General features: G+C 30.8%; 1 protein-coding gene across 2 annotated transcripts in view; it reads right to left on the bottom strand.

The window, feature by feature from the left end:
* SNF4Agamma (SNF4/AMP-activated protein kinase gamma subunit) overlaps window positions 1-21,834 on the bottom strand; it is a 1,283,477-nt gene that overhangs the window by 382,950 nt on the left and 878,693 nt on the right. For both annotated transcript variants that reach the window (XM_075357143.1, XM_075357144.1), the window contains one exon: window positions 8,213-8,252. In XM_075357143.1, the coding sequence (XP_075213258.1) occupies window positions 8,213-8,252 (40 nt within the window). The remainder of the gene's footprint in view (window positions 1-8,212; window positions 8,253-21,834) is intronic.

The raw sequence follows: 21,834 nt of genomic DNA, 5'->3' as shown, positions 1-21,834 counted from the left end.
AACTTACATTTAATTTTAACCAAAATTATCCGTTTAAAATCTGTGAAAAATCTCGTGTGTGTGTGTGCATATATATATAAATAAAATAATTTTTTGGGACTTTTTATAAAAATAATTTTTATTCTGTTGACTTCTGAGTAAATAATTTTTAAATTATAACTCGTTTTTAAAATACATATATTTGTATTTGGAGATTTTTGTCGAGCAGAAAATGTTAAACCGTTAAAATAACAACTGAAGGAAAGCACTTTCGGGTGTCTAATGCTAAACTATTTTTATGTGATTTACACGCTCACGATTCGATTTAGTAATAAATTTCAATTAAAAATAATTTTACTCGAAGCATTTTATTTTTAATTTCGGATAAAGGCTCCCTTTGACCAAAAGGAGTTGTTTTTATAATTTAAAAAAAGAATTCACCGTTAAGAAATATTTCAAAGAGCAAGGATCACGAATAGAATTTTAAACAACGCTCAATAGAAAAGTATTTTGACATACAAACGCCGGAGAGGATTCTCTAGCAGAAACATCTTCATCTTAGATTTTATTTCAATAATGGAATTTTAAATCGATAATGAAATCAAGGAAATATACAAACAAAATTGGTAGGCGACTCGTTATTTTCTCTTTTTTTTCAGTATTTACCAACGATTTTAACGCAGTAGTACAGTCGATGAACCTGCTGGTATGCAACTAGTAGTATTTTATTAAGACATTTTTAATAAACAAACGTAAATTACACGTTTATTTCAACAGGAAAGTAATCTTATGATTACCGACATAAAAAAAAAATAAAAATAATCCGAAATCAAGAAAGGTATTAATTAAAATTCAGTTATGAAACGGGAAGCCTAAGTTCACTGATACTGTAAAAATTAGCAACTTTAAGAACTTATTTTTCCATATAAAAACAAAATATTGACGGACCTATCATGACGGATGTTTTCAATCTGAGTTACATAATGTCTTTATGTACATTCTGAAACCAATTTTTTTGTCGTCTATCGTAAGCATTTATAATCGATATCTCGTAGGAGATCATAGGTAAATTTTATTAACATAATCACGTGAAAAGAGGTCCCCTATGAAACCCCTCATTAAAGTATATAAAGGTTCGACCTCTATATAAGAAAAGCGCTTGTTATGAATATATTATATATTATAAACACATAGCACTAGAAATTAAATCGCAGGAAGAAAAAATAGAAACCATGTCACAGACACCGATATAAATGAAATCTACATCGTAGATAAAACAAATATTCGTCGGTAAATAGAAATAGCTGAAATTCGTCGACTATCAAAGCGACGTTCACTGCACATTGACAGAATTATCTTCTGTTCCCAATCCTAGGTTGCTTCTCCAGGTCACTACTCCGATTACATCTCCCGGTTTCGGCGCACGGAAACGCGTCAGTAGCCTGACGTCATCGCTGTTGTCCAACAGATTTACTGACGTATAATTTACACGTTTGTCTAATCTGTGTTTGTACCGCGGGCTAATTTTTTGGATCTTTTTGTAAACAGAAGATAATCCTAGACGGTCGTGAATTTCTCCACCCCTAACAAACCACTGCGCCTCTATTACGGTCCACGTCGATTTATTTTGTAATCTTTGAATTATCTCAATACTGTTGTTACGCGTCGTACGCCGAAGCCGAATCCCGTAGTTCAGGTAGGTTTAAGGATAATTCTGTATATCGACGGTTTAGTAGATAACGATAACTGTGAATTTCTACTCGGGAAGCGGTTTTCTGTACTTGATGTTAAGCCGTTCTCTCTTTTCTCCCGACAAAAATATTAAAAAATATTCGAAAGAAAATTATAATAATATCTGTCTACTGTAGCGAATAAATTACAACAGATACGTAAAAAGGAAGTGATGCTAAACGAATACCGAAATATATTTGAAAATAAAAAACAAGTCAGAACTATTAATAGGATAATTTAATTAAAATCTAAAAATAGATTATTATTAAACAATCACGATCGATAAATACTAAGGAATTAGCGGCTGAGGAGCATTTAGACCACTATAAATATCCTATTATACAATGAAAAAATTCGTTGTTATGAATATCGACCGCTATTGTGGCATTGACAAAAAAAGGTTCCTACGGCTTGTTATCTTTTTATTTTGGAAGAAAAGTTAATTAATTAGAAATCTTTTGATATCATAAAATTCTTCATTATTATTAAAAATGTATAATTCTCCTTTATTAAAAAAACCCAGAGAATAATTCAATATCCTCGGATTTAATTGAATACCGTGTTTAATACAATGAGATCTGATTAAACGCATAGAACTTTGATTTATCATACATATAAAATAAACTAATCAGATTTCCAATTAATAAAATTTCAGATAATTAAATATTTTTACAAATTTATTTCCATTATTTTACTTCAAAATAAAACACCTATTCGTTTATTTAGTAAAAGAATAAAATACAATATTACGTCCAACAGAGAAAAAAGTTTAGGTTAAATTAAAAAATCGGCCTAGAGCTTAGTTTCGCTTCACACAAAATTACCAAAACAGTAAAAAAAAATTAAACCGATTAAAAATTTGAATGTACACAAAACGAAAAAAAATTGCACATTTAAAGACACAATCGAGAGATCCGTAATTACATACTAATGTTAATAAAATATTTTATTTCAATCTATAAAAACTAGAGGTAATTTAGAAGCATCAGAGATTCTTAAAAAAATATTAGAATTCGGTAAAGAAGATGGCGGAAAAAACAAGGCCAAAAAACAATCGAATAACTATAAGAATAACGAAGTTTGAATCTTGCCGGTAAATTTCGTTGAATTATTTACAGTTAAGGAAAAAATATTACTGAAAATTTCTATAGAATAATATAAAATATTTTCTGAATAAAAAAAGCGGCTTAAAACTGTATTAATCCGAATTAATTAGTCCCGTTGCGATTTAGATAATCAGAAATTGGGTTAATTCAAACAAAAAATAAATAATCGCGAAAAATTTTAATCTGAAAAAAGTTTTCTCATTATTTCTAACTGGGCGTACGGGTGGTGTTTATTTATAAAATTAATAAATAGATAAAATTTAATACACTAAACAGTACGATAACAATAATAATAAAAAGTATATGTCCAAAAATTTATTATTATTTTTTACCAAAACTATATTCGTACTGTGTTTAAAACTTCAGTAGATTTTTATAAGATATTGAGTTTAAAATTTGAAGACATCTATTTATAAATTATTAATACAAAACACATATTAGGCGTAAATATTCAAACGGTATAATAAATAAAAACATATAGTAATGATTATTTTATAAACATTTTAAACGTATTTTTTAAAACAAAAATTTAGTTTTATGAAAATATGTATCCGATTATTTAAATAAAAAATAGTAATAAAAAAGTATTACAACAGACTGTGTATAAAATGTTCTATCTACCTAAATAATACCGGCTACGCTCAACAACGTTACACCTCCTTCCATCTAGTGGCGATACGTTGAACTTATTTTAATATTTATAATCGCAGCTATATACAGTCCAATATTTAAAATAATATTCTTGTCCAGAGGTGTAAAATTAAATAGTAAAAACAAAAATCATTACGTAAACGTATAACTTCAAAATACGTGTACCGTTACAAATTTGCAATTAAAATAATGCAAAATCATCCTATTAAATGTAAAAAATAATATTAATGCAGGAATAAAAATTCCTTAAAAGTTGATAAAAATTACAATATAATTATCTAAATTGTTCTGCTATAAAATAATAATTATGTAATAACCATAAATAAATCTATAAACAAGTGAAAAAGAATAAAATAAATATAAAATGTAGGATAGGTTTAAAATATAACTTCACGGTAACGTTTGAATACAATAATATTACTGTATAATAAGAAATAATTTTGAACTAATTATTTTATTTTATTCTTTTTTGATATTGAATTTAGACCAAAAAAAATTTAATTCAAAATAGTATATAGAAATCCACTCCATATACTAACAGTTCACCGTTCGATATTTAGCTCGGACCCGTATAAATCGTATTTGATATACTGGTAATTAAAAAGAAACCGGCTGCTAATCGATTGTACTTAAGTGTTAAATCTGGTATTAAAACACATTCTAATTCGCGTAAACCTACCCGTGAAATTAAAAGCTTTCTACACCCTATATCCTCTCGTGAGGTAAAACCCGTAGATTAACGAATTCGTTTTTCTCTTTTTTATATTATTATCATCGAGAACTTGTTAATGTGGTGTAAACGTTTTTCATTTTTGAAATTTCATTTCTAAATTTCTCTTGTCCGGACTTTACCGATAGATTCTAGAACTCCTGTTAACGATCGGGAAAGGTTCCCTCGTTTGTAAATACAATCATTAATAAATTAAGGGGACAATATTTTGTCATATTTTGGGAATCCTTCGATATCAATCCAAAACTACAAAATATAACAACAGAAAAGAAAAATTTTCAATTCTGTAATAGAATAACCATAAAATAAATTAATTGTGAGAGAATGCTTCGAAACAAATAAATATTTTTAATTAAAATAATTGTTTTCCTCATTTAACATTACTTTTCTAAGTAAAATTTCCATGAGAATTTCACTTTAATGAACCAGTAGAGTAGAACAACGAAACTGAAATAAAAAATTATTACAGTGAAAGTGATAAGAAGAAGATTTCCGTATAGCCATTAAGCTACATTAAACTCCATCAATTAATCTACAATTCCACATAATTTACGCCTACATTAAGAAACTTATCGTATCATGTGATCGACTTCTTTCATTCCAGCTTTGTAGAATTCTGCCGCCTGAGAAGATAACCGTTGCTGAACAGCTGTCATAATGTCATCATCGTTGGCGCTGACCGCCGAGATGCTGCTTTAAATGCAAAAACGAGTGGTAGTCACCGGACATCAAGTCGGAAGGTAATCGATTTGTTCCCAACCGATTGATGAGATTTGATCTCGGATGCGATAAGCCGCATGTGGCCGAGCATCATCGTGAAGCGGCACGGTTCCCGTACTGAGCATGCCACGCCTTCTTTTTTGAATTGCGCGATGAAGTTTAGTCAAGTCAAGGTCTCTCAATATGTCTCGGCATTTATTTATAGTTTGACCCCGAGGCAAAATATAACCAAGTAACGGCCCCCTGTCTATCCCGAAACACACTGCACATGTTTTTCCGGGGTGACAATGTTCGCTTGAACTTTACTTTCTCGGGAGACGTTGGGCGTTTCCATTCCGTGGACTGTTTTAATTCAGGTGTAATGCGAAACACCCATGTCTCGCCACCAGTAAATATTCGGTTTAAAATCTAATCACCTTCATCGCTGTATCTCGTGAAAGAATTCAAAGCACCGGTTTGCTTTGAATTTCGTTTTGCTTTCGTGCAAATCGCTCAACATTTTTGGTATCCAGCGTGAGCACAACTTCCGATAATTTAAGCTACCGACACAGTTTCGTAGAAAAAAATTGGTGAAAGTTTTGAAAAAACTTCATGAAAAAACGTAGTGATGAATATAATATGTCTACTATATATATTACATTACAAACACTCCATTTTCACGGAAATTTCCAATAAATCTCTGCACCAGGTCATCGAAAATGACGGACGGTCGCCCACTCCGAGCCACGTCGTGTACGTTTGTAGGTTCCTCTTTAAATGCTAACCCATTTTCTCATCGTTCCATCGGACACAGCGTAAATCTCGTACACTTCACTAATCTGTCGATGAATTTTGGCCGCTTTCGTACCTCTTTCATTTAAGAAATAAATTACAGCACGTATTTCACAATCAGCGGCACCGTCCATGATCATACGCATTTTAAACACGCACAGTAAACCGTAAACAAAAACTAACAACCGTGTAATGGCAAAAAATGTAATGGAAAAACAATAGAAGCAGTTACTCGGTGCACATGCGCGAAACGGCGACAGCCGCGCTCCATCGGACATATATCAAAACGGTACTTACTTAAAAACATACCTCGTACGTCATAATGAACGTCTTAAAAACTTTTCAAATACGTAAAAATGTGAAGTAATAACGATTTATTAAAAAGTTTTTTTCATGCGTGAAAGTAGTTTTGGTTTTTGCTCCATAGTACGAAGCTGCAGGAGTGAAAGTAAAAAATTACAGTACGGGTGCAATAAACAAATAAATTTATTGTCCTGACGTAATTATTGTAATTTCGGATTAATAGAATTAAAAAATTTAAGACGTATCAGTACGATACATAAAGGGCAGAGTACATTTTCCACCGTAATATTTGAACAATCATAATAAATTCATAAAAATAAGAGGAACAGTTTTACCTGCCTTTACAGAGCCTGGTCTTCTAATTTCACTATTATTCTTTACTTCCTGAAGAATTTGTATAGGAAAATAAATTATTCGTACATTATTATAAACAGCGATTCAAAAGAGAATTAAAAATTCTAATATCCATCTCAGCTATTTAGTTCTGCGTGGGGTACAATAGTTGAAATATTTAAACAAAGTTAACAACACGGTTGTAAGACTTTTCCGTCGCGGGGCTTGTTTATATGCACGGCTTACACACACAACTTAATTAAAAATACGTTAGTGCTACACTAGCGCTCCTTGTGGTGAAAGAGGGTACTACTGACACGCTATACCCGCTTAGCCACTATAATTTAGAGTTTTTTTGGGGTGGAGGGGCGATTTTGTAAAACATTTTTTGCAGATATTTTTTAATCGTTAACAAAAGTGACTAAATAAAATAAGACGTTCATTAGGCGAAATCTCGAGATACTGAGGGTGACCTTGCTGTACAACCTCACTCACTGTACCTTATAAGTTAAAAATTTAATGGCATCAATGCCTTATATACAGAAGTAATATGACCGAGTTTGGTTAAAATCGGTCCAGTAGTTCTAGAGGTATAAATGATTTAAAGTACGACACCGAAAATACACACGTACATACGAACATCCGATAAATTTCCATCCGGTTTTTTGGGTTCCTTAGGTGTCAAAACGTCAAGGTCCGTTGAAAACCGCATACGCCCAAATCGGTACAAACCAGTACGTTCCCATCTGCTGCTATAGCGCTAGACGGGAAAGTAAAAATCAATTACAAAAAAGAAATTATATTAAATATTTAACTCGGAAAACTTAAATAAAAATCTTTATTAATAATACCTGCTCCCGATTTTTATTTGTGCAAATGCTTGTATCCGAGATATATTTAAATATTCAACGTAGTCTAGACAAATATTAAAAGAAGGAATGTTAGAATATTTTTGAATCGATAAAGCACGAAACTAATGTATCTTAGTTTTTAATGTCGGTTATAGACAAATAGAATAAAAAAAATAGTAAGTTTAATACTTAATAATGTAAAGTAGAGAAATTCATAAACTAGACGAGTTTCGTGATTGAAATATATTATTAATGCGGTATAAACTAAAACTACCTATAGTTTTATATAATAAAAATACTCAAATAATAATAAAAATACTCAAGTAAGTTAGAAAAAAAAGAAAAATAATAATAAACGTGTCCATAGATTTATGTTAAAATATTGCTACCAATATAACGTAAATAAAATTGTTAGTTCAAGGCAGGTAATTGCTTTTAATTTAAGACATTCTATTTACCGTGAATAATTTCGCTAACAAAAACAGTTGTTTGAACATCCACATGATATCGATGAGATTTTACTTGAATACTCTACAGATTACAGGAATTTCAATTCTCAGAGAACATTACTAGGAAATATGATTAAAAATAAAAATAATCAATAAACTAGTAAACTAATCCGTTAGCAATAATAAAGACTGTAAAAAATAATAAACCGTGAACGGCTATGAACAAGAGAACTGAATGAGAATTTTCATTAAATAAGAGTATTAACATCTCACGAAGTACAATTTAAAACCACGAAATTTAATTGTAGCTTATAACGAAAAAACTGTTTTTACACGTAGTTCCGAAATGCTTTTTTCATTTATTTCATCGTACCCCTTTTACTACTCAATTTTTTTCGCTAATTAGGTTTAAACAAAATAGAATAATAATCTACGGTCCGTTTTAATGTGAAAATTTATAAAAAAAAAGAAAAAAGGTATCCGAGATCAACTGAAATTCATGAAATACTTCCGATATCTGTTAAATTCCAACCAACAAACATCTACATCATAATTAAATTCAAGATAAATAATTAAAAAATAACTTACTGTGTGCTGCAACCTGCTGCTGATGTAAGGCCGCCGCTCTCTGTAAAAAATAAAATAAAAATAATAAATAAAACGAGCTGTGATTTGTTATAAAAGGATTAAAAACCTGACAACACAGTCGTAATATTTTCCCGGCATTGGTTATTTATTCTTATACAGTGGGAAAATAATGATACGTGAAAAAATTTTAAAAATCTAAATTTTTAAACTTTGATCGGCTGCCCACCCCCAATACAGCCCCGAAGTATTTTTTTGGGGGTCGCTATGCTTAAAAGGACGTTAAAAAATATGAAATAAATAAAAAGATAGCTTTTCCGATTTTTGGGGAATTCGGGGATAGAATCTTTTTTCTAAACGGTAAGATAAGCGTGTACGCATATACCGAACTTAATATAAAATGGGTTTATGTTCGCAAAAGTTTGATAAAACTGAAACTAACAGTTTCAATTTTCTCAAAGTATCTACCCCGCCGCCTGGAGATACTGACCTCAAAGTTTACCAACTAATCGCTTCATATACAGTCTGTTCCAAATTCGATCAAAATCAGTTCATCTGGTTAAAAGTTATTAAGCTTCAAACACAAGAACGTACGTACACAGTACGAATATTACCCCTCGACATTTATTTTGTTTTTTGTTATCCCTGGGATATGAAACGTCGAGAAATTAAAAAAACTGTATCTCATTTTTTGACCGATTACCGTACTTCCTTCATGCAGCAAGAAATTAAAACTAACTGCCAGAAAAAAACATCGATTACAGTAATAAGGCTCAGGTAATAGAATTCTCAATTTGAATCGCATTAGATTTCAATTAACTCGGCTTTTTCATATTTCGTATTATATATTAAATTATTATTACGGTATATTTCATATTTCAATAACGCTAATAAAAACGAAAAAAAATCAATTGTATATTAGTAAACAATAAAAATTAAATAAATTGAATGATAAAATAACACAAAATAAACAATAAAATATTTATATTCCAGTTCATTTTAATTAAATTATTTAAACACACATATCCAAACAGTATATACGAGATTACTTGTAAATTACTTTTTAACAGAATTTTTCTAACCGAAATAAAGTTCTCAATTCAACCCACAATTACATAGTTCCTGTAAATCGACCGTATCGGTATTGATGAAATAAGCTGACGAAATATTTCGCGGGCTTATTCTACAATAAAATACTTCTTTTTCAATTTATAATAGTTCATCGACTTACAATGTACTGTTGTTAATTGAGTAAAAAATTCTATTTCCTGCCCTTTATACATTTCACTTATTTATTCTGACGATGTATGTTCAAATTTTTTTATGTTAAGAGTAAGCCTACCTTCACGATCTGGAAATTACAGTCGTACATACCATTAAGTAATTTGCTGTATGTAAATTTAACGTAACATAACAAATGAGCACAACGTGATGATTTCGCATAGAATAATCGTGTAGTAGACCCTAGCCACTTATACGCTTACAGAATATTTAGGAGTTTATATTTATTTTCTATTTGCAGTTTTTTTTTTTTTTTAATTACATTATTTTAATCCGATTTATATTTACGTAATAATATTACGTAAAATAATATTTTTCTCACGCTACAACATTCATTATCATCCATAGGCGACTGTATGGGGGTGTGAGCAGTTTACATTGAATAATTTAAGAAAATTATTTACTATTTTATCACTGGAGCGACAGAAAAGATTCAGACTAAGTTCAAATTGAAATTATCACTGTGCTCAAAAGTTTCGTAAAATTTTTTTTCTAAAACTCTTAATTTCCTTTAAGCTGCACATTTAATTCTTCAAGCAAAAATATTTTAACGGGTTGTCCCGCGGTTTAATACTTCACGTTCGTTTAGTTTATACCTTTTGCCGTATTTTATTTTTCTGTGTTTGCGGGCTTATATAACGGTATATCCATCGATTTTTTTTTTACAAACTACTGATATAAATAAATCGTATACTGTAACTATTTATTTATACAGTAACAACATGCTCACACCCCCATACAGTCGCCTATGGATGATAATGAATGATGTAGCGTGAGAAAAATCCCACGCCTGACCGGGATTCGAACCCGGGACATTCGCATGAAAGACCGAGACGCTTCCTCTCCGCCACGGAGATCGGGTGATCTGTTCCATAATTTCAATGAATAAAAAAATTAGAGGAATAAGTAAAATTGTATAAAGACGAACCAGAGAAGTAAATATCAACCGATATTGAGTTAACGATTTAAAAAAAAAGACTAAGTCTATTAATTAATACGTTCAAGCAACCTGTAAGGCTTTATTAGAAATCCATTGTACGTTAAAATAAGTTAATCTAAAATGATTGGATTGTGCCTTTTGACGGGTTTATCTAATATACGGTTGTTTTCCAATAAAAATATTTTTTGCTTCTTCGCTTAAGAGAAAGAAAGGGGGCGAGAGAGAGAGAGAGAGAATGTGAGAGGGGAAAACAAGCGTGTGAAAGAGAAGTTTAACGTGTTTTTAATCATATTCATAAAATTTACCCGTTTGAATAATTATGCTATTTTTATTTTGGACAAGAAGATCCACTAGCGGTCCCGTTATAAGTTTTCCAAATACTTAAATCAAAGATTTTGTAAAATAAACACCTACTTTCTCTATAAGATCGAATTAAACATATTTTCTCTTTTTGTGTCATCATTGCTTAATACTGAATGGTTAAACTTCACTATCTGAAGTTCTTCTGTTATTTAATGTATTTTCGAGTGAAAATTCAAGAATATTAGCGGGTAATTCTTTAGATAAAAAAATAATACGTATTACCAGTCCAGGTAGCCTTAACTTGTGTTCTGAAGTATTTTATTCATTAAAGATAATAAAGCGTAAAAACGTAGTTTAGCCTTTCTGTAAAATTAATTTAATAACAATATTAACCGCCAAAAACAGAATAAAAAAATAAATCTCTTATATAAAAGAGAATGTCCTGACTGATTCACTGACTCATAACCAACGTACAACCAAAACTATTACAGGTAGAGACTTGAAATTTTCAGGGTACTTTCGTATCTTTAAGTAGGCGGGCACTAATAAAAGATTTTGCGAAATTTTGATTTTAAGGGGTTCTAATCGATAAAAAACTAAATTTCGTGTTAACAGCGCTATCTGTTGGACGTAAAGGCAACATACGGTGTACTAAATATTTTGCGATTCCATTGCAATGTTTCCGATATGTGTATCCGCTATAGACTAAAAAACTACTGGACCGATTTACGCGCGGGGAAGAAGAGAGAAAGGGAAAATCGGAAAAGAGAAATAGGGAAAAATCGAAAAAGGTAAAAAGAAAGATGGTAAAAAGGGAAGAAGGGGAAAATGGAAAAAAGAAAAAAGGGAAAAGGAAATTTAGAGGGAAAAGAGAGTAAAAGGAAAGAGAAAGATGAATGGGGAAAGTGAACTGGGGGAAGAGGAAGGGGAAAAGGAAGTAGATACGGGAGAAGGAGAGGGAAACGGAAGAAAACGGGAAGGGAGAGCGAATCGAGCCATGACCCGCTGATCGTGACGGGAAGCGCAAGTAACCATATAGCACGGGCGAAGCCGCGATGGGGGTGCTAGATTTGGGATTGTAATACATTTTTTGTTTATCTTTATTGGACTTTTATATTGAACTATTTTAATTCATTCGTAAAATGGACTGGTCTAACAAATATCGTTCAATTTTCTTATCTTCCTTTTTTTGTTTTCCTTTATTTAAGTTCTGGGCAACAATTCATTGTTCATCGTATATTTCTTCAGTATTTTTCATAAAATTTTTATTTACCGTTTTATCAGGATTTAATGAAAATCTAAATATAATATTGTTGATTAAATATTTTTAATTTAAAAAAATAAGTTTAATACTAAAAAAAAAAAAAGGATTGTGAATTGAAACTACATCCACATTGTGGGCGAAGTCGCGACGGGGTATGCTAGTTTTATTATAAATAACTCGCTTAAAATGAGAGTGCTATCGAAGTTATCCTCATTATCCGCTACATTACTTTTTAGATTACACATACATTACATTATGCATTATTATAAAGAATGCATGTTGTAATAATAATAATAATAATAATAGTAGTTAATAAAAGAAATGTACCTAACCGCATAAAAAATAAATAAATAAAATACAAATTAATTACTTATTAATTAGGGTTTTACTGAAAAACATTATTGGCAAATAAATATAAGATTTACACACAAAAAGTGTAACAAAAAAGTTTAATCTATTTATTTAATTAATCTAATCTAATTTTTTAATTAATTTAATCTATTAAATTTAATTAAAAGTGTAACACAAAAATTTATCTAAATAATTAAATCAATTTTCATGTATATTTTTTGATATCGTAGTTCATAACGAATCCAACAATTATGATTTTAAGATATAATTGTCATAATATCAACCTAGTGGATGTATATCAAGTATATCAAGACGAAAGACAAGTGAATTATAATAATAATAATTATAACAGTACAGGAAGGCGTATCCTCATAGCCAGAAGGAAGGACGACCGTACTATTTACTCCGACTTAAAAAATAACATTCAAATCTAAAAAACTCGAAATAACTTTCTTATGATAGCCCGCTTTAAAACTAATTAACAATAATATCCTGTTATTTTTTAACAAAATATTAATTAAGACAAAAATAAAGATCTACAAAAAAAAAGAAAAAATTAAGTTTAGCTTTCGGTGTGGTATAAAACAATCCGTACAGTAAACTCAATAAACGTTTAATTTCCGAGTAATACATTTATAAAGATTTTGTAATTGCAGAAAAAAAAATTCCCAGATCTTTGACGTGGAATTATATCCTTCAAATTTGTTAGTATAATTGTTAAAAAGATGAAAATTTTAGATATTTCCGCATTAATTCATCAAGGAATTCTTTTCTGTAATATTACGGTTAATACGTTCCCAGGATATCTCTGAAAGATATATTTACGATTATAAAAGCTTCAACGCGTAAAATAAAAGGTTTTAGCCGTGATATATTACTACGAGGTCATCTACTTATGTTGTAGTACCACCGAGTAAATCTAAATAAACAGATGACTGATCCAGTAAAAGAATACCGAACCGTAACTGAAATGTAATTCGTAATTGGATTATTTAAATGCAAGATACCGCAACAGAATGCGGGTAGAAAGTCGTAAGCCGAGGTAATTAAAATAGAACTACTTGCATAAAGTGCAAAACACGTAAGATTAAAATATCGACATTATTTTAAACTATTCAATTAATTACGAAATTTACACAAGTATCTTGTGTTACTGTAAAAAATTTTAATTTTCTTTCACAGAAATTTAATTGTTTACCTGTAGAAATAAATTATTAATTTAATAGCAGTTATAGAATTTATTTTATTTAATTTTGGAAAACTTTCTTATTATCCGGTCATCGAACTGATCTATACAAGATGTTTCCAAGAATCGATTAATTTATTTATTTATATACGCGTAAGTGTAATGTTTTACTTTACGTCTGTTTGTTGCTTAGATGTATTGCCGGTTTATTTCAGGAACGTTTTTCTTATTGGTAATGTACAACTTCAAAACTAAAAATTTCTTAATTAATTAAATATTTTAATAGTATTAAAATATTTATAGTATATTACTTTAGTATTTTTATTAAAATACTAAAATACAAACAAATCTAAACATAATAAAATAAAATAATTAAAACTGTAGACAAATTTAAATACTTAGAAGTAATAACTCCAACAGAGCTAGAAAAAGAGAAAGAAAGAATGCTAGAGTATAGAAAAAGAGAATAGCCTATCGTTTAATCGGAAACGAGTACAGAAACTCTGTAGCAGTATGTCAGAATGACGGCTCTACGGTTTTAGTTAAGGAAAAAGGATATTGCACTGCTGTAATGATTTCTGAAAATAATATTCAATTCGGTGTTTTTCAGCGAGCTTTCAACGATTTTTTTTTTTACTTCATATTTACGTTAGGGTCATATGTTTTTTTTATAATACTGCAAGATACTGTGTATTGTACCAATAAATGTATTATACTTTTGTATTTGTATTCTTTCTTTTCTCCTTTTCACGTAGTTGGGTTGTGAGTACATCGATTACTTAACTGTGCTGCTTACCAACAACCCGCTTTGGTCATGTTGCCCATAATATGTGTGATTTTGGAACCATGCTTACAAAAAGGAAAGGTTCCGATCGACCCGAAACGATTAAAACTTCAAAACTGATTTTTTTTTGGAAACCAAACCCTTTCCTTTTGATTTTCTAACATGACACCCTTCAAGTACCCAAAACCCAGTTTTTTCCTCTTAACTCCGGTTCTTGATAAACCGCTTGAAAATCAATAGGGCTCTACTCCCAATAGTTTTAAAGCATCCCATCAAGTTTCGTCAAAATCAGTTATGATTTGCGTCCGGTAGAGCAAAAAAAAATGTATACGCACATTTGTATATAATCATTGCAGAATCGTGTTCAGGAGACTCCAAAACGAAAAGAAAAATTGTCCCCCCCCCCCATTACTCCTTAGAAAATCTGACCGGGCGCATTAGCGATTTCTACAAACTCTTTGGATATCCGCTGATAAAAAATACATATCAAGAAAAATAAAATGTTTTTTTAATTTTAATTTTTTTTCTTTTAAATATTTTTTATTTATACATTTTTTTTTTAAATTACATATTAATATGGATGTAATTTTTGTCTGAATAGTATCGAAGGAAGCTAAAAGTATGTAGTAGTGTATGAAGACATAAAATAAAAACTGTTTTTACAGAATAATAAAAATCAAAATTCTTAGTAAAAACTTTTGGATCAAGGCTGAATCCTTGATCAGTGTTTTTATCACCTAAATTGTACTGTATTTAGAGTAATATTGCTAAAAATTAAAATTTTTATTTTAAAAAATTTAGGTTATTAACCTCCATGTTAGACAACTCCCTCATGAGATATTTTTAATAAAATTAACAACTTGAAAAATAGATAAAAAAATCAGAAATTATAAAAAAAATTAATTTTTAAGTCAAATCCGATAAAATTCCCTTTTTTTTTAAAAAAAAAGATGCCCCATGCTGTATACATTAGTACTAGATTCAATCACGAAAATAAAAGTTTCAAAAACTGATATTTTCATTACGATCCCGTTCAGCCCCCTTGCTATTTGGGAGTTTCAAAATTTATTTATTGAAGTAATTAATTACTTCAATGACTTGACCTAATTTAGTACATTGTTATTTAGCTGGTGTAAAAAATTATAGTTTACCAAAATAAAATATTGGTACTGTAATATCCCTCTTTTTTGACGGGGTCGAAAATCAGCTCAAAGATGGAATATGTATAACCAAATATTTATGCAAAATTTCAACTTTTTTGTTCAACGACTCTTCGAGATATGAGACAAAAATTATTTTGAAATATTTCTGAATATCCCTCCACTCTTAAATCTATGATTATAATAATCGACATAAAACATTGGAATTTTAAACAACTTAATACAATTTCGTTGTACTAAAACTTAATTTTCTACGATAACTTTTAAAAAAATCAGAAATTCAAAATTGTGGAAATTGCCTCTCCTTTGGCATTTTAATTTTACGCAAAATTAAGTGTCATTAATGCCTGATAAACGCTTTTTAATAATTTTCAAAAAGTTTATGTTGAGGCAGGCAGTTCGGAGATTTAACGAATATACAGGGCATTCAAAATAAGTACGTAGTATTTTTTTCTAAAATTTTTTTTTAATTAAGGGATCTTGAAACGTCAACATTTGCAAAACCTCCGATACCTAAAATTTTGGTCGATCGCTATACTTTCTGTTTATAGCTATGATGCAGCAGCAGCAATAGAAATGTAGCCGGCAAAGTAAAAAGTAAATGATTCAATTTTGCATAGAAATCAATTTAAAAAAATCACACTGATACCGTACAGAAACCTGTAACTACTAAATCTAAAATTAAATATTTTAACAACCTTATATGTAAAAATTTAATTTAATGCAAATTAAAATAATAATAATTTAATAAAAATAAAATTTCTATAAGAATGTATACCAAACTCTACAATCTGTAACATCTAATACGATAAGTAAATTATTTTTTTTTGGTTTTTATTATTTTTAAAAGATAAACAAAAATTAGTGTTGGAAACTTCCAGATTTTTAAAAGATTATGATTAAATACTTATTTAATTTTATACGTTTATTTCAGGCCTTGAAGGCTCAGCTTTGAGGCCGATTTTGTATTTCATCTTCACTGCAGACCTTCCAACTTCAGATCATATCACTGTTGCTTCGTTTGCTGATGTCAAGGCGATCTTGGCGGTCCACGATGACCCGACGCAAGCTTCGGCTAAACTACAATCTGTGTTGGATGTAATCAAAGAATGAAAAATTTAATTTAATCCGGCGCAATCATTTTCAGTGAGAAGAGGAGCCTGCCCGTGGATCCATCTAAATGGAGTTTTTCATCCGTGCTGACCACGTTCGGTATCTAGGTCTACATCTGGACCGTCGTATGACACGGTTCTATTTCTATTTACTAATTTTTGTTACGTTATTCGTTGTTCTGTTTCTAATTTAATCACCGGAAGTTGCTTTTCATACCTGTAATGTATACCGCTACTTATATGTAATCCTTTGAGGAGTTTCATCGGAAACTTGTCATTGTTTTGTGATCCGATTTACTTATGGTTTCTATGTATGTGCAACTGATTGTAAATAAACTTCGAGGCAAAAAAAATTATTAATATCAGACTATAATATTACTACTGAAACAGGAAATTTTGGACTTCTTTTTGATGATATCGTCCCATAAGCTTGAAGCTTACGCGTGGAATATTGAAATGAAATTTAGTAGCGTACAAAAAATGCCATGCCTGACCGGCATTCGAACCTGGGACCTCCCGATGAAAGACCGAGACGCTACTACTCCGCCACGGATATCGGCATTTAAAAATAATAATTTATTTTCTAAACTAAGAATACACTTTTTAAGACAAATAATACAATATCATTTACAATGTACATCACAATTACAAATTAGACATAGATTATTAATTATATAAATACTTCTGTTGATCTACAACAGGCTCATCAGAGTAACTATAGTTTTCTAATTTAAAACTGTGATGCAGTAATTTATGATGAAATAATAATTTGTGTGATTTAATAATAATTTGGAAATTAGGTACTCCAGGACAAAAGTAAAAAGATTGAATATTATAATATTTCCTTTCCCATCAGTTTTATGTAAAAAATATTGCGAAAATTAAAAATAAAAAAAACTAGCATTACCGTTGCCAAAGTCGGTATATTCTTATATTTAACACGTAATTACGTAAACGAAAAAAAGTGACCAACATATACGCTTATAGCTCTAAACGGTCATAGACTTCAATCTAAAAGCATATTACGCGCGTACAGAGAAGACTAATATAAGTCTGAAACTTTAATTAAATAACCGGGGTTAAAATTATTTTTAACCGTGGTTAAAATTATCTTGTCACGGTTAAAATTATTTGAGAGCTTTACTCTGAATCAAACATTTTTGAAGGACATTATTACAATATTTAAATGTTTATATATCCAAACGTAACGATACTAATTAATTCATAACTATTAAATAAATGTTATTAAAAAAACAAACGTTGAATAAATTTTACGCTTCAAATTGTTTCGGGAAAAAATAATTAACTATTTAGTCTATCTATAATTTGTGTAACACATAACTGGAAGGAAGCGTATTTAAAACGAAGGACAACACAGTATGTAGAATAGAATTTAAAGCAGCTATAAAACAATAAATTATATAATTGCTCAGTTTATCAACCGCTACGTTGATTATTTTATTGTTTAAAAAGCGTGAGCGAGTATAAACTTCAAGAAGCAACTTGTGCAACCCGTTGTACGGCTACACAGATAAACCAGCACGCACGCGCGCACGCACACACACACACACGCACACACACACACACACACACACACACACACACACACACACACACACACACACACAAACACGCAACTGTTCTACCAATTTCTCACCCTCTCTTACTTTCGTTGGTTTGTATATTTCACGCATGCGCAATAGAATCGCAATTTTTTTCCTATTTTTAACGTTAATAAACGATTTGAATCTAAGAATTCGTTGATTATTATCTACGGCTATATCAATATTATATGTTTCAAGATAGTGCAACAAAAATTAACAATTTTGTAAAGAATTAGGTCGTTTGAAGAATTATAACATAATACTAAAACAAATTTTATTATTATGAAATATAAACAAACCTTTTTACTCGAAAATAATCTTTAACATGCGAATTCGAAGAAATACACAGCTATTAGTATAACAGTTTTGTAATCTAAACGCAATTAACACAATCGTTTAAAGAAGCGTGGTAATGAAACTAACACGAATATACAAATTCCAATCTTTTATTAAAATAAATGAAAACACATAACGTAAACTCTTTTAAAACATAGTGATAGAGTCTATTAAAAGCAGTAAACATATGAATACAAAACGTACAAATATAAAGTAGTTATAAGCTTACAATAAATTTAACACAGGTGCCTGAACACCGTTCTGGTACTGCAGTTTGGGAGAAATAAAAAAAAATTTTTTTTTAACTAAAAGTCTGGCCTACATTTTATTTAAACGTTAAGGATTCATTGTTATCGTAATCGCTTAATAAAAGATTTTATCACTTCCGTAAAACAGTGTTCGACCGCCGTTGCCTAAATACATTCTATACTGAATAAGGGTAGTGAGTAAGTGATCCGTTTGTTTACTCTAGCAGACCCAAACTTGAGAGACCGGTAACCAAAGCCGTATCGGTAAGATAAAGCATAGCACCGATAACACCGGACTGCAGACGATACCCGAACAAGACAAGCAAATCCAACCGTTTTGGAAGTTAAAGTTTTTATAACTATATGGATATGTGTATATATGGACATATCAAAATTGGAATATTTCAATCGATAAAACATTCTGTAATTGATGTTTCAACTATTAAACGTTCAAGTTGTTCAAATGTACGCATATAATAAAACGTTTCAGTGGATATTAAAATATTTTTTTTGGTTTGATTCATAATCTTCACTTCACTTTTATTTTTATAGATATGTTATTAACAAATTATGACAAGATAAATAATATAACCTAATTTTAAAAAAACGGACCGCACGAAAATAATCCTTGATTTTGGATATCCGTAGAGAAAATAAGTCGCTAAAAATCTAATTCACAAAAAAAAGTAAAACATTCGACATGAAAAAGATAAGTTTTGCTTCTTAACAAAGTAAATATCGAAATTAATGTAGATTTTTCACAACACGGTCATGTAACCAACTGCTTGTGGCTGTGAACCGTATCATTAAGACAAAATTATTATTATTATTTTTATGTGTTATTATAATATAAAATCAAACGTTCCTGTTATAGAAAATTTACGAGTGCACCCTTGAAAAACAATAACTAATTATCAATCTTATTTTACAGAGATGTTTTTTTTAGATAAATCTGTTATACACCATCCTTTTTATAAATCAGTGTTTATATGACCATTTTAAGTTTCGTTTTGATCATCGACTCAACTTAAATTTCATACAAAACGTTATAGCAATTTTTTAAAAGTAAGATTTGAGATGCGGTGATGCCTGAACGTGAAAACGAGTAGATTGCATGCATAGTTTACTTTATTTGAAGGAATATGTTTAAGATTTTTTTTTAGCATATCAATAGTATCTTCCGCCTGCGGAAGAGGCTGCAGAGCCACGTGATGGAAGCACGGTAGCTAGAATGGGATACCACGACTAAGGGAAGATCCTTGTATAAGTTTATACAAGATTTGGGGGGATGGTATGCCTCGAGCTCGTTGTTAAGGGCAACGGGTGCCCGGGTGCTCACCAACCACGCTAACTTGAACCAATATCTGTTTCGGTTCCGCCTGGGAGCTGTGGGGAGGTCCAGTCAAATGAAAACCTGATGTTTGACTGCCCTGCTCTTCGGAGGGGGTCAGAGACCGGGCCACCCTGGAACTTAGAGGTGAAGGGAAAAATTGGCCACTCGTAAGCGGAGAGAGCCGCATTGTCGGACCGTATAGAGTTCCTAGATGCGATTGCTTTGTTCAACCGGCATTCGTAGTTTACTTAAGGGAAAGACTCTTACCGCATTGCCGTGAGAAGCTAACCCTGAGTATGGCTGACCACCAGCGAATTATTATGGCTCCAAGCGCTATAAAATGGTGGACAGGTACTTGCTGGCATTCAGCGACTGAATGTCACGCCTCCCACGCCTGGCATTCAGGCGTGGCAGCGATTTGCTGCCTAACGAAATAAATTTTATTATGGATGTCATATAAATTTTTAGTAGTTGACGGGGTGCGCCTACCCATTTTAGTAAATATATGACAAGTGAGCGGTTGGGAAATGTAAGCCGGTGGTGTATAGCACCGCGCTTAATCCCCTCACTCTGTTAGGTAAGCTCTAGGAGCTATTTAGGATTCTGGTCGCTAAACTGTTTCGAGGCTCAGTAGCCATTTGTGGCACAGACATTCGGTCTTATGCTTTAGGGCGACCGAATGGGGTGGTGGCGGGAGAAATGTCAAGCAAACCGTATCAATAGTATCACGTGATTTATTATATTAACCTTGCAAGCGAAAATTAGACCGACCCGTGTCTTTCGTAATGATTAAACTGTAAAAGATACGAGCCGTAGCATCACTTTGAAAACAAATATAGACAACGTGAAACTAATATAATACAGACACAAATGTGAACGCATCTTTTAGTTAAATATAAACAGGATTCGTTCTCACGTAAAGATGAAATAAATAGTTATCTAGGGCACCACGAATTAGGAATCGGTGATTTATCTAAAATCTAAATGAAATGTAAATATTTCCAAACATTTATTATGTATATAAGCTTTCTCTAGTTACAATTTTACCAACTCACCGGGTTGGTTTAGTGGTGAACGCGTCTGCCCAAATTAGCTGATTTGGAAGTCGAGAGTTCCAGCGTTCAAGACCAAGTAAAGTCAGTTATTTTTGTACGGATTTGAATACTAGATCATGGGTACCGGTGTTCTTTGGTGGTTAGGTTTCAATTAACCACACATCTCAGGAATGGTCGAACTGAGACTGTACGAGACTACACTTCACTTACACTGATAAATATCATCCTCATTCATTCTCTAAAGTAATATCTAAACGGAAATTACCGAAGGCTAAACAGGAAAAAGAAAGGTCGAAAGTTACAATCTTAACGAGATAACGTAAATTTTATCATGATTTTATGAGTAAACTGGTTACGTTTATTTCTAATTAAATAAAATATATTTTTTACTTATTCTTAAAAAAAAAGCCTTTAAAATAGAAAAAGTTTTAATTAACTCTTTCTTTTAAAGGCAAACAACTTTTTTTAAGGAAATAATGATTGTTTTGCTATCTTTTTGTCATTGCTATCGTTTTGGAAAACGTAGAAAAACATGTTTTGGTATAAAATAATCTAATGCAAACTGTATGTATGCACCAGCATTGTATTAGTATAACCCTACAATATAAAAAGTAATAAGTATAAATTCCAGCAATCATAATTACTATTATGTAATCAGGATAGTACTG

The sequence above is a fragment of the Lycorma delicatula genome, chromosome 2, assembly GCF_047948215.1.
Source record: "Lycorma delicatula isolate Av1 chromosome 2, ASM4794821v1, whole genome shotgun sequence".
In the NCBI taxonomy this organism is placed as follows: domain Eukaryota; kingdom Metazoa; phylum Arthropoda; class Insecta; order Hemiptera; family Fulgoridae; genus Lycorma; species Lycorma delicatula.
Note: the sequence above shows the minus strand (reverse complement) of the source record. Positions and strands in the feature narration are given on the sequence as shown.